The 14,749-nt window shown below is 40.7% G+C and overlaps 1 protein-coding gene across 1 annotated transcript in view; it reads left to right on the top strand.

Moving 5' to 3' along the window:
• JPH1 (junctophilin 1) overlaps window positions 1-2,001 on the top strand; it is an 84,974-nt gene extending 82,973 nt beyond the window's left edge. Inside the window, exon 5 of the mRNA XM_068983957.1 lies at window positions 1,921-2,001. Within this exon, the coding sequence (XP_068840058.1) occupies window positions 1,921-2,001 (81 nt within the window). The remainder of the gene's footprint in view (window positions 1-1,920) is intronic.
• The last annotated feature ends 12,748 nt before the right edge of the window (window positions 2,002-14,749 follow it).

Here is a 14,749-nt window from a genome sequence, read left to right as displayed (position 1 = left end):
AAAGGACAGTAAGGTGTGAAGTGTTAGGACACAGAAAGAGGAGGCACTCTGACCTCTACCAGGGAGGATGTGGCCTCATCCAGAAAGGAGGCCTCCTTGAAGGACACAGGACTCAAGCCCTGGACCCCATGAGATGAGCACTAGCCAATGGCAGTTCCAGCCTCCCTTACTCACTCACCACCCACCACCCCCCACCCCCTACAAACCACATCATTATAGCATCTGAAGACTGACACAGTTTCACTATGGTGTACAACTCTTTCCTCGTCCATAAAATGAGAATAAAACTACCTACCCCACCTCCCTTATAAGGCAACTTTTAGAGCACTTTTAATGCTACTTAAGAATTAGACACTATTTTAATAGTTAATACCAAGAATGCCTCTTTATGATAAAGATAGCCAAACATAACCAGATCTAAACAGATGGGTCATACAGCAGTTTTGTTTTGTATTTTAAAAAAGTAAATTTGTGGCACTTTAGACTGTGTGGTATTTATTATAGTGGTACTTACCAAAATAGGATTCTGTGATTTGTTAAAATATAACTTGATTTCTAAAATGCTGTGGGTTTGAGCAGAGAAATTAAAAATTAGATCTTGCACAGTAATTTACGAAAGGTTCAACTTCCCACTTACAGTTTTTACATTAAGAAAAGGATGGTATCCAAAAAGAAAACCAGGAAAAACAAGAGTCAAAGAACCTCCTCCTGAGTTTTTCCTGAACTTTGCCAGAGCAGCCTCACCATCCTTCAGATTTCACTCTCCTGTTTCCAGCTGCCTTGATGAGGAAATGATTTCTTCCTAGTCCAAATTGCTGCTAAGTCGCTTCAGTCATGTCCAACTCTGCGACCCCATAGATGGCAGCCCACCAGGCTCCTCTGTCCCTGGGATTCTCCAGGCAAGAACACTGGAGTGGGTTGCCATTTCCTTCTCCAATGCATGAAAGTGAAAAGTGAAAGTGAAGTCACTCAGTCGTGTCTGACTCTTCGTGACCCCATGGACTGCAGCCTACCAGGCTCCTCTCCCCATGGGGTTTTCCAGGCAAGAGTACTGGAGTGGGTTGCCATTGCCTTCTCCGAGTCCAAATTACACCCTACCTAACAAAAATACATCTCTAATTCCCATCAGTTTTAAACCCATTATGGTGAGCTGTGTCTCACCCAGACTGTTGCCCAGTGTTTTAAGGTGAAGTCAGTTATTTTTTAAATTTTTTAGGTTTACTCAATACTAGGTTCATTTTTGTATGAAAGCTCAGAGATGACTCCATCTAAACACAGCATAGCTATTTTTAGTTTATACCTTTTAGAACTGTTGTCGTTATTCATGCTTTATTTACTGCAACTGTGTTGTTGTTGTTATTCACACACTAAGTTACGTCCAGTTCTTTGCAGCCCCTTTGGATGGCAGCATGCCAGGCTTCCTTGTCCTTCACTGTCCGCTGGAGTTTGCTTAGACTCATGTCCATTGAGTTAGTGATGCTATCTAACCATCTCATCCTCTCCCAGCCTCTTTTCCTCCTGCCCTCAATCTTTCCCAACATGAGGGCCTTTTCTAATGAGTCAACTCTTCACATCAGGTGGCCAAAGTATTGAAATTTCAACATCAGTCCTTCCAAATGAATATTCAGGGATGATTTCCTTTAGGATTGACTGGTTTGATCTCTTTGCTGTCCAAGGGACTCTCAAGAGTCTTCTCCAGCACCACAGTTTGAAAGCATCGATTCTTAGGCACTCACCCTTCTTTATGGTCCAACTCACACCTGTACATGACTACAGGTAACTTTGACTATACAGACTTGCAACTGTGTTGTGTCTTTTTAAGTATTTTTGGTAATTGGTTTTGTGAGTTAATTTAACTATTGCTATTAACATGGAAAGGTGACACTTAGAGTTTTCTGTTTCGTTCTGTTTCATTTCCAGGGCCCTAATTCAATCATGATCATCCTCGTCATGCTGTTGAATATCGGGTTGGCCATTCTTTTTGTTCACTTTCTAACTTGATTGGAATTAGGAAAGGTAAGAATAGCCTTAATTTCTAAATAAAATCACAATCTATCACATTCTTTTCCCCTATTCAGATTTACATTTTTTTTAACAACCGTGCATTGTCCTTCAATTTAATTTTGGCTGCGCCTGAATATGATTCAACATAGTTACTTAATGATATCACTGTTTTGACCCTTCGGTGAAGTCATGACAACTAGTGGTGTGAGCCCACGGTCCTCTGCAGTGGTGTCATCAGCCCTTTAAATGGCACACTCCAGGCAGACTCAGACACAGGGAAGGAGGCTTGGAATTAGGATGGGCTCACGAGAGAGAGAGAGAGAGAAAGATGGAAAAATCAACCGGAGGACCTGTCCAGTCCCCCTGGGAAGGCGTTGTGGCTGTGGGGTCCTCTGGGAGCTGAAGCAGGCAACCATGTTGGAGAGCAAAACTTAATAATCATTCTTTCTTAACATCTGCTGAAGCAGCCCCATCCGGCGAAGTTCTTGGCATTGGCTACTCCATCTGTCCTAGCAGAGTGTGACTAAACTGGAGATGTATGGAGCTGCTTTTTTTTTTTTTTTTTTTGATGGAAGTCAACAGCTGCCTTACTATTTTACCATCTGACGTTGCTAGTAGGGAGCTGGGGAAACAAACGACCGCCCTAGGAATGCGGTCGGAGGATTGTGTTGCTGCGGCCATGGTTCCAACATTCACTCCTGTCTCAGTAGAGGAAGTAGGCAGCAGCATCACTCACCAGTCTTATGCCACAACCTGCTGCTTTCTCATCTCCTGGAACGTCCCGGGAGAGAAGGTTTTGTCGGCTTGTGCACGGTTCTGTTCATTTCTGCTGTTTACTTAAATCTGATGTGTGGTCACCTGCAGCGTGCGGTCCTGGCCGGAGGAAGCACACGTGTCACATCTCGAGGAAAAGAAAACAACAGAATTCTAGAGAAGATGTGTTTATTTTGATAGCAATACATCATTCTTCATGTCATTTTTAGTCTTCCTAAACCTGTAAAAGGCTATTTAAAATTTAGCAATTTGAAGGCATTATACCTAAGAAATCACTTAAACATTTTTAAAGCTACTGAGATGAATTTATTTATGCACTTTGGAGGTGCTAAATTTTAAAAGCTGAAAGACAACAGAAGTCTAAGAAGTGTAGTCAAAATGTTGCATGGGTTGCAGTAATCAGTGTTTAAAGGATTCAGTTTCATTGCTGACGTATTTTACCAACCAAATAAAATCTTGTCAGTGGCTATGTTAATTCCCATGAAAGTTAAGCAAGATGCTATTAATAACTGCTCTTTTTTTTTTTTTTCCCCAACTTACAAATTTTCGTTGAATACATTCAGGTAGAGCATAAAGCTTCGTTCAATCAGTGCTTCTCAATTTTATGCCTTTCGTGTTTTTCATAGTCCTTTTGTAATTTTATTTCACACTTTAAAGGCGTAGACAATTTTTAAGTATTTGTCTTTTGCAGTCCTTTGTTATTCTGACATAAACTGATTTTTTTGCTGTTTTATAATTTATTCTTTATTACTCAGAAGCATGCTTATTTAGAGAAACTATGTGGGCTTTATATAATTATTTAAAAAGAAAATCAGGAGAGGAAAGTTGTCCATTTAATCTTGGTAAAACATTGAGGAGAGGGAGCTATTCCTAAGTATTTTCATGATCTGCATGGTTTAATCAGATTCTTCTTACCTTATTTGCTACCATTTCGATACAGAAGAGAGAAGTCATATGTTAGCACAGATGCAGAGTGAATGTCACCTGCAGGGTAGTAACCCAGTGGTGTTTTTTGCAGAAGTACAATATGTTGAAACTCCTGGGTGTGACCAATATGGAATAAAGAAGAAAGCAGAAAGAGAGCAAATGAAAATTACATCTTGTATATTTATTTTTTACATTTTCCTTTGACTTTTAAATCTAGGAAGTACGTTTTTACCCAAGAAACGTTTCAGTTCCTGTGTCGATCTCCATACTCTCACTGCTCCTTCCTAACCCCATAGCTCTTGATGCTGGGAAAGCTGATTTAAAAAAAAAAAAATGAAATAAAATATTTAATCTTAAGTGTTTATTTCAAATGTGTAATGCTTTGGAAGTAATGGGTAACAGATAATAAAGGATATGTTTATAAAGTGAGCATGTTGGTTCCATTTATAAATATATGTATGATTTATAAGCTTTTTTAAAACAAAGCTCAAATTGTTGGTATTTTTCTAAAATGTGCACAGCTGTATTTTACATGAAAGGCTCTTTCTAATGGGTTGTTATACTGTACTCTACATTTTGGACAGCACATGAAGTCTGCCAATGTACTTAATAAAACATGACTTTGTTTATTTAAAGTTTCTTGCTGTGAAAAAGAACTCCCTACCTGTGAGTTCCGTTATTTATAATCCTTGAAACCAAAATGTATAACGTACAGTTTTCACAACTGTATCTGCTCTAATAAAAAGTTGGTTATTAATAAAGTTGCAGGTGTGTTTGTTTCCTTTAAGAGTAAATTACTGTCTTGAGTTATGTGGAATTTTTTGATGGTGTTGAAAGAAAAATCTGCTGAAAAATTAATAATAGAAATGGGGGGCGCACAGCACAGTGCTCAAAGAATCCGCCTAGCAGAAGGTCACAGTGCTGCACCATTATTTTTTTCTATGTTTCTTTCACCTTGGGCCTTTCAAGTAATTTTGCAAAATAAAATTCTTGGCTCTGCTCTTTGCCTCCATTGTGTATGTGCTCAGTCATGTCCAACTCTTTGCAACCCTATGGACTGTAGCCCCCCAGGCTCCTCTGTCCCTGGGATTTCCCAGGCAGGAATACTGGAATGGGTTGCCATTTCCTTCTCCAGGGGATCTTCCCAACTCAGGGATCGAACCCATGTCTCCTGCATCTCCTGCACTGGCAGGTGGATTCTATCAACTGAGCCACCAGCCAGAGTCATTAACTGTATTAGTGCCTTATCCCAGGTTTTAAGTCCATTCCTGTTTTCAAGGAAAACGTCAAGTTGAAGTAAATCTCCTGCACGGGCACTTTGCAGTTAGTTTTTTGACCGTTGTGGGCCAGAGAAATTGATATGTTACTCTAGCCCCTGCTGCTTAGGTACAAGCAGCTTGAATAAACTTATACTTGAAAAAACTTGCTGCAAATAGAACTTGCAGCCTATGAGGAATAATAAAAAGGGCTTCTCTAGAACAGCTTCCCAAGCTGCCACAGCACCTTTAAATCCCAAATTGGTCACTCCTATTGCGAGCTAAGGTATCAAAGACCCTCACAAACATAACAGATTTATCAACTCAGATGATTCCTCTCCTAGCAAATCCTCTAGGAACAGAACAGAGAACAGACTACTTTGAAGCAGTCAGGAGAAGCACAGGGTGCTAGAACAATTACCGACTCCAGATTCATGTCCAAACCACAGATTTCAGTGGCTGAAGCCAAAAGCTAGGGTGAAGACTGTGTGGTTGGGAAATCTGGAAAATATTCGGTATGCCCTTTTCATGCAATAACTATTTCAAGAGTCGTGAGCAGCTCCCTGGGCTTCTGCTTACACATACAGCCCCCACCCACCCACCCCAGACTTTGGAAAAACGTGTAGACTCATGTCTTCAATATCACAAGCACTGTGGACGTGGCATATCCACCAGGAGAGTGTAACAATTCATCAGGCTATGTTCGATTATCCCAGGTTTACGAATTATCTGTGTCCAACATTTCCTTCTTTTCCCACATACTGGAGAAGTACTTAGGAGCCTGTCATAGGAGTCTGATATATGGGAGTAGTGACTAACATTCTCTCAATAGGGGTGTGATATATGGGAGTAAGAGAAAATATCAAAATTATAGAATGCAGTGAATACTGATTAACACAATAGTATGAATGAAATTTTGGCTGTGATTGATTGTGGATTCTTCACTAATCCGTGCTCCCTGTAAAATGGGCAGAACCATAGCACTGACCTCACAGGGTGGATCTGAGGAGGAAGTGAACTTATTTACATTAAGTGCTTAGGATAGTATCTGGTGCAGAGAAACTGCTTTGGCCATGTTAGCTTTTACTAATTGGAGGAACTGGGAAAGAATTTAATTTGTGTGTCTCAAATTTTAAAAATACAGTAAGATCCCACTAAAGGCCTCTTTATAAAGGTTAATCATGCCATAGGTCATAGGATGTTCTTCAGTGGTGATCACTCAGTCTCCCTCTCTCTGAAAATCAAAGACCATACTTACAGACCTCCTTCTCTACACTGAAATGTGATTTTTTGTAGAGAACGTGACATTTGCTTTAAGGTCCCTATGAAAGATTTCCTGCAGGTAGACTTGCCTGAGGTTATGTAGTCAACAAGTTGTAAATATTTGTAACAGAGTCCCAGGTATGATTGCATACTATGCTTTTTCATTTCAGTGTACTGACTAGCATTATTCCACACTGTCATACTATCAGCCATGAAAAGGCAGACAATATGATGAAATTCAAGGTAACAGTGTGGGTTCCATGAGCCCATTTCCATAAGTTCCTGAGTCTTACTCAGTTTATGTAACTACAGAAGCCTATCAGAAGTTCTGAATAATGTACTTAAAATCCTAAATGTTAAATGTATTTAAAAGTTACATATATTTATTACTGAAGCTTAAAAATACTAAATATTTATTTATACCATATTCTTGAATTGGGAGAATCAATATTGTGAAAAGACTCCACTACCCAAAGCAATATACAGATTGAATGCAATTCCTATCAAATTACCAGTGGCATCCTTCATAAGAATTAGAACAAAAAATTTAACCATTTGTATGGAAACACAAAAAACCCCAAATAACCAAAAGGATCTTGAGAAAGAAAAACTGAACTGGAGGAAATCGGGCACCCCGACTTCAAACTATACTACAAAGCTACAGTAATCAAGATAGTGTAACTGGAACAAAAACAGAAATATAAATCAATGGTACAGGATGGGAAACCCAGAGATAAACCCACACATCTATGACAGAGGAGGCAAGAATATACAATGGAGAAAAGACAGCCTCTTCAACAAGTGATGCTGGGGAAACTGGAGAGCTACATGTGAAAGGATGAAATTAGAACACTACCTAACACCACACACAAGATAAAATGGATTAAAGACCTAAATGTAAGACTGGACACTATAAAACTCTTAGAGGAAAACATAGGAAAAACACTCTGACATAAACCACAGCAAGATCTTTTTCAACTCACCTCCTAGGGTGATGAGAATAAAAACATTAATGGGATCTAATTAAAAGACTTTTCCACAGCAAAGGAAACCATAAACAAGATGAAAAGACAACCTTCAGAACAGGAGAAAATATTTGCAAATAAAGCAATGGAAAAAGGATTAATCTCCAAAATATATAAACAGCTCATGCAGGTCAATATCAAAAAAACAACCCACTCAAGAAATAATAGGTAGGAGACCTAAATAGATCTCTCTCCAAAGAAGACATACAGATGGCCAAGAGGCACATGAAAAGATGCTCAACATCCCTAATTATTAGAAAAATGCAAATCAAAACTATGAGGTGTCACCTCTTACCAATCAGAATGGCGATCGTCAAAATCTACAAACAAATGCTGGAGAGGGTGTGGAGAAAAGGGAACCCTCATACACTGTTGGTGGGAATGTAAATTGATAGTCACTGGAAAACAGTATGGGGGTTCCTTAAAAAAACTAAAAATAGAACTATGACATAACCCAGCAATCCCATATACACCCTGAGAAAACCGTAATTCAAAAGGACGCACATACCTCAATGTTCATCTGTAGCACTACTTAACACAGCCAGGAAATGGGAACAACCTAAATGTTCAACCACAGATGAACTGATAAGGAAGATGTGGGTGTGTGTGTGTGAGAGAGCGATGGAATATTACTCAGCCATAAAAAAGGAATGAGATAAGCTCATTTATAGAGATGTGGATAGACCTAGAGTCTATCATACAAAAGTAAGTCAGCAAGAGAAACATAATTAATGCATGTATGTGGAATCTAGAAAATGGTGCACCTATTTCCAGGACAGGAATAGAGACGCAGATAGAGAGAATGGGCTGTGGACACAGATGGGGTAAGGGAAGATGGGACAAATTGGGAGATTGGGATTGACTACCATGTGTAAAACATAGCTAGCACAGGGAGCTCAACTCAGTGCTACGTGATGATCCGGAGGGCTGAGGTTGGGGGTTGGGAGAGAGGTCTTAAGAGGGAGGGGTTCATGTATCTGTAGAGCTGATTCACTTCACTGTATAGCAGAAACTAATACAACATCGTAAAGCAACTATACTCCCAGTTATTTTTTAAAGTTCTGGAAAATGTACTTAAAATCCTAAATGTTAAATGTATATACAAGTTTCATAACTTTTAGTAAGGTATTTACATATTTATTTTTGAATCTTAAAAAATACTAAATAATAAATGTTTAGCTCTTAAATGCAAAGTTGCTTGGTATTTTGGAGTAAGAGGCACATTATAAATGAAGTTGGTGTGGGTGGGTGTTTGAACCTGATCTCTAGGATTAACCCAGAAATTGCAAATAGAAGCCCAAAAGATTTAGATATAAATCATCACGTTCTTTTGACACTTGATCTCAGTATCCCATAAAATTGCCTTGCTGTTCACTTGAATCCCAAGTCTGATTTAGGTCAATTATTAGTAGAATTAACACAAAAAGTGAGGGCCTGAGATTTGATCAGCCAGTAATTGATAAAGCTGTTCACTTACTGTGGTGAAGAGTATTAGCCACCTTTAAGGAGAATTTGAGAGAAGGCAGAGAATAATTCAGTGGAAGATGACTACAGTGGTGATGTATTGGGTTGGCCAAAAAGATCATTCAGGTTTTTCCATTACATAGCTTACAGGAAAAAAAACAAGTAAACTTTTTGGCCAACCCAATACAAGTCTTTTCTTACCCCAAGCAAATTCATTCATGAAATACCAGGAACAATACTGAAGATTCAATGGAATTCATGATGTTATTTGGTTACAGAAAAGCAAAGAAGGGCTTCAGTTCAGTCCTGCCACTTAGGACACATATTTAAAAGGAAAGAATCTGGTAAGTAAGTATCATGACCCTAGTGCTGGAAAAGTGGAAGAGTAGAAGCAAAGGTGAGAAGAAGCCGAAGTCTAGTGTTCTCATGTTCTGTTGTTCAGCCGTGTCTGACTCCTTGCCACCCCGTGGACTCCAGCACCCCCACGCTTCCCTGTCTTTCTCCGTCTACCAGAGCTTGCTCAAATTCATCCACAGATGCGGTGATGCCATCCAACCATCTCATCCTCTGTCTCACGTTCTAGGCACATCTTAACACTCGCTACTCGAGATCAGGTAGCTGCTTATGAGGTGATAAAAGCCAAGAAGATGTTCAAACATAGCATCCTTGTGGAGCTAACAGATGGTCAGCCCCATTACCTGAGAACTAGAAGTGACACTTGAAAAGCAGTTTTACATCAGATAATTGGGCCAAATATAAGTTAGGATAGGTTAACTAAGATCCCACACACTGCCCAGTGAGGCCTTAAAATAATTTGGGACTTCCCTGGTGGTCCAGTGGTTGAGAATCCACCTTCCACTGCAGGAATGCAGGTTTGATCCCTGGCCAGGGAACTGGAATCCTACAGGCCTCAGGGCAACTAACCCACAACTAGAGAGCCCACGTGCTCTGGAACCCACGCACCACAACTACAGAGGAGCCTACCACAATGAAGATGCCGCGTGCCACAGCTAAGACCTGACACAGCCAAAATCAAATAATTTTTTTAAAAGTTAGGAGAGGTTAGACACCTACAAAGCCACACATTGTTCAAAAGGAAAAACATGTATCGCTTCCATCTGTCATCACTCATAGACCTACTGACACCAAATAAGAATTTGGGAAATAATCTCAACACAGGAAAGCACCAAAGAATTGTGCTTCAGATAAAAGGTTTGGTGGTGTTTTGTTTTATAGTTGCTCAGTTGTGTCCAACTCTTCGTGGCACCGTGGACTATAGTTCACAGGTTCCTCTGTCCATAGGATCCTCCAGACAAGAATACTGGAGTAGGTTGTCATTCCCTTCTCCAGGGGAATCTTCCTGACCCAGTTGTGAACTACACCAAATTGGTTTTGTCAGGATACAAGTAATATGAGGAATTCATAAGTTTTTTTTATTTCTCAGTATGCAGTATGAACATTTCCTAATATTTCCTTACTTTTACAATTTGACTTTCTTCCATTGAAAGTGGAAGTGTTAATCATTCAGTCATGTCCAAAGCTCTGTGACCCCATGGACCACATTCCACCAAGCTCTTCTGTCCATGGGATTCTCCAGGCAAGAATACTACTGGAGTAGGTAGCCATTCCCTTCTCCAGGGAATCTTCCTGACCCAGGGATCGAACGCAGGTCTCCTGCATTGCAGGCAGATTCTTTACCATCTGAGCCACCATGGCTTTGAATATTTCTAAGATCTTTCCATTTTTTTCCCTAATAATTATGTCCAATTTTTCCTTCACAAAAGGGGTAGTACTAACCAGAAAAGATCCTAGCAGACAGTATTTTTAAGTCTTCATTGCTTCCCTCAAACGATTAATCTATACATATTTGTGTTAACTTCGAAAGACTACCTCAGTAAATTATAAAGGAAGCACTCAAAACTATTAATATTTGCTCTTCTACTCCAAGCTCTCAGGAGTTTTCCTGTTGCCTGTGCGTTCAGTATACTGCCCAGTGCCCTGTGCCCTGGGAAACCCCAGCTCTCCTTTTCACCTCATGGCAGCAGGGTTTCCTATCCGTCTCCCCATACGAAGGCCAAGCTTAGACACACACAGTGCACCAGTGTGGTTGACAAACAGCTCAGCTTAACTGAGGATTTGAAGTCAGAAGAAACTTATGAAGGCTTTCCATCAGGCCCGCCACTTTCTCAGATGCAGTTTTACGAAACCAGCCACACACTTCCTTTTCAGTCATCCCTATATTCTTTGGCTATGACAGCACTAAACATCATATGTCCATTTGGGACCCTCAAGGATAGTTTTGGTGTCTGTAAAATGGGAACAATAAAATCTGCCTCATAGTGTTTTTCTACAAATCAAAGTAGGTGATTTCAGTCAGCTCCCTAGCACCTACTAGACTCAGTATATGGTAGGTAATATTAACTTAATAGTCTCACCTTTGTTAGCAATTTGCACTTAGTTCAGTCACTCAGTCGTGTCCAACTCTTTGCGACCCCATGAATCGCAGCACGCCAGGCCTCCCTCTCCATCACCAACTCCCGGAGTTCACTCAAACTCATATCCATCGAGTCGGTGATGCCATCCAGCCATCTCATCCTCTGTCATCCCCTTCTCCTCCTGCCCCCAATCCTTCCCACCATCAGAGTCTTCCAATGAGTCAACTCTTCTCATGAGATGGTCAAAGTACTGGAGTTTCAGCTTTAGCATCATTCCTTCCAAAGAAATCCCAGGGCTGATCTCCTTCAGAATGGACTGGTTGGATCTCCTTGCAGTCCAAGGGACTCTCAAGAGTCTTCTCCAACATTTGCACTTATTCCATCAATAAACTTCTTGGCCCAAGATGGAGCCCCTCCTGCCAGGAATAGCAAGTCAGGAAACCAAAACCAGATACTTTCTGGTCCCTGCAAATGCTCCATTTGACTAGAAATGCAATATATACTCATCCCAGGACTTCCTTGGTGGCTCAGTGGATAAGAATCTGCCTGCCAATGCAGGGGACACAGGTTTGAGCCATAGTTTGGGAAGATTCCACATGCCGCAGAGCAGCTAAGCCCAGGTACCACAACTATTGAGCCTGTGCCCTAGAGTCCAGGGGCCACACTACTGAGCCCTCGTGCCCCAACGACTGAAGCCCACTCTGCAATGAGAACCTGTGCATCGCATCTAGGGAGTAGCCTCCAATCCCTACAACTAGAGAAAAGCCTGCACAGCAGTGAAGACCCCGCACAGCAAAAGGTAATACGTTAAAAATAAATTTACACACTCAGTCCACTAACCATCAAGCCAACCTGAGTCTTCTCACCCCAAACAAGGGTGGCTGTGGCCCCAGCCAATTAGATATTTTCTACTTTTCTGTTCCTTGTTCTTTATTCTTTATCTGACAAAAGATTCCTCCCTTCTGTCCCATTTTGCAGTTCTCTAGAAAGGAAACTATCTACTTCAAGTGTAAAATGAAGTTTGTTTCTATCCCTTAGATTGTTTTATTCTTAATGATCATTGATGTTTAACTGTATTGAAATTCTTTGATCCTTAAGTATCAGATCCTGACCTAAGGAATATACTTGGCATATAGAATCAGTTGTACTTTACACAATTAAATGAGTTCCTTCCCCAAAGCAAAGGGCACTCAAAAATCAAAGCTCCTAATGACCATCAGATGGTACAGTGATGAGTATTGACTCATTTCTCATAAGAAGCTTAGAAATATTTAATAACATGAAACACTCATTATATACAGTAGGTACAATTATTCCTTAATGTCTGCTATTGTATAATAAAAAGGTACAATTAAGATGTATGAGAAACAAGCTTGAAAAAGGCTGGCCACAATGATTATACTCTTGGTTGTAGGAGTGAGCTTCCTGGTGCATGTAGAGTGTCGAGATTTTCACTGATACCCAGAAGTATGTTAATGTGCCTATTGTGTTTAATCATTGTGGTTAGGAACACAGGCAAATGGCTGTGCCTTTAAATTAAAATATATTTAATCAGAAATAATAGCATGGCAAAATACCATGTTGCATCTCCCAGAGCTGAGTAGTTAGTGTAGCAACCATTAGTTTACAAGTTCTGTCATTAATATTTATAAGAAAAAGAACAGAAGAGAGGGTAAGAAGTTATCTGTTTCAGTGAAGTGATCATCCAAGTCCAGAGAGCTTATCTCAAATCCTGCATTAAGCTAAGCCTGGGTGCTTTCCTCCACAGGGTAACAGGAAACAGCGCTCCTGTTTGTAACATTTTATTCACTATTTTAAAGACAATCTGACATTAGATGAAAGTCACCTTCTGGGACTTTAAATAGCTTTTATATTATTAAGACACACACTATTTTTTCCCTTTTCCCAAATCTTATGCTATAATGACCATGGCAGGCAGGAGCCTTTCAATGGTTCTCAAATTTTAACGAGCATTAGTCAAACACTTGGAAAAGGAAATGGCAACCCACTCCAGTGTTCTTGCCTGGAGAATCCCAGGGACAGGGGAGCCTGGTGAGCTGCCATCTATGGGGTTGCACAGAGTCGGACACGACTGAAGCAACTTAGCAGCAGCAGTCACACACTGCTGAGCCCACAGCAGTTTCTGACGGAGTAGGTCCGGATTTTTGCATGTCTAACAAGTGATAGGATGTTGCTGGCCAGGGGACTGTACTTTGAGAACAACTGCTGTATGGAATCAAGCAGTACACGAGAATCAAGCACCAACCACTGCCAAAGCCCTTTGCTTGGCTGTGGGTATGGTGTCCTCAGGAGAAGAAAGAAGAGTGAAGAAGAATGCTTGCACACTTAACGCGTAATGCAGTCATGCTTCTCATGCTCAAGTCACTCAGTCATTTCCGACTCTGAGACCCTATGGCTCCCCTGTCCATGGGATTCTCCAGGCAAGAATACTGGCATGGGTTGCCATCCCCTTCTCCAGAGGCTCTTCCTGATCCAGGGATTGAACCCACATCTCCTACACTGGCAGGGGGATTCTTTACCACTAAGCCACCTGGGAAGCCCCAGCAATCATGTTATTTGATCCTTAAACTACCTCTACAAGCTACAAAGCACTCTCCCCATTTTGCACATAAGAAAACCAGGGTCCAGATGGTTGAAGAGAATTGTTTAACAAAACACAGCTGATAAAGAGCAGAGCCAAGACTCCCACCCAAGTGCCTCTGACTCCAAGTCCTGGACACTCCTTCCCCTACATGTCAGCGGCTTTGGCCTCTGGCCATCAAGAGGTGAGAGCACTGGACACAGTCCTTCTGGCTGTCATCAGGCAAGAAGACCACAGGATGGCTGAGTCCTCAGGCTTAACTGGGACGAAACACTGACTTCTGAGGTTGAAAGCAGTGCACTTTCTAATACATGAATGAGAGCATTCTAAAAATCCATACAGTATTTTATCTATAGATACTTCTCGCAAACCAGATATAAAATTGGACCTCATTTTCTAAGACTTGCACACTCAAAAACTTGCATTTTATCAGACAGCACTCACATTTGCAAGCCTGCACATAACTCCCTCTACCCATCTGTGTAGACTTTCTCCCTTCGTTTTGATAGAAGCAGAAACTGTGCAGTTAAAGACAACAGTGTCTGCACAGATTCCATCGTGTCCAGCTGACCTTCTTCTGCAGCCACCAGGCTAGAAGAGGAAACCTAGTTATCAGAGAGAAGGCAGATACTGACAGGAAGCAGCGAGGCGGGTGGTTAGGAAAACATCCTGATCCTAATTTTTGTCAGGAGATGAGTGTAGGACTTACAAAATCCATCCTACAATCAGCATCAGACAAGTCCCCTCTCTGTCACAGAGTTTATTTTCAACATTAAGATTTCTCACAAATGGTAAAAATAGATAATACATAGAAAATACACATTGTCAATAAACGTAAAAAGGTGTTCAACCTGACTGACAACCAGGGAAATGCAAATTAAAATAAGGAGATTTTTAAAAATCCAGTGCCTGCCACATTGATTACATTCTTAGCTGAAATGGGAAAAGGGCTTGATTTGCAGGCAGCTCTGGATCTCAAATCCAGATCTTCTTTACGTT

The sequence above is a fragment of the Capricornis sumatraensis genome, chromosome 11, assembly GCF_032405125.1.
Source record: "Capricornis sumatraensis isolate serow.1 chromosome 11, serow.2, whole genome shotgun sequence".
NCBI classification, from domain to species: domain Eukaryota; kingdom Metazoa; phylum Chordata; class Mammalia; order Artiodactyla; family Bovidae; genus Capricornis; species Capricornis sumatraensis.
The sequence above is the reverse complement of the archived record's forward strand: the minus strand, read 5'-3'. Positions and strand labels throughout refer to the sequence as shown.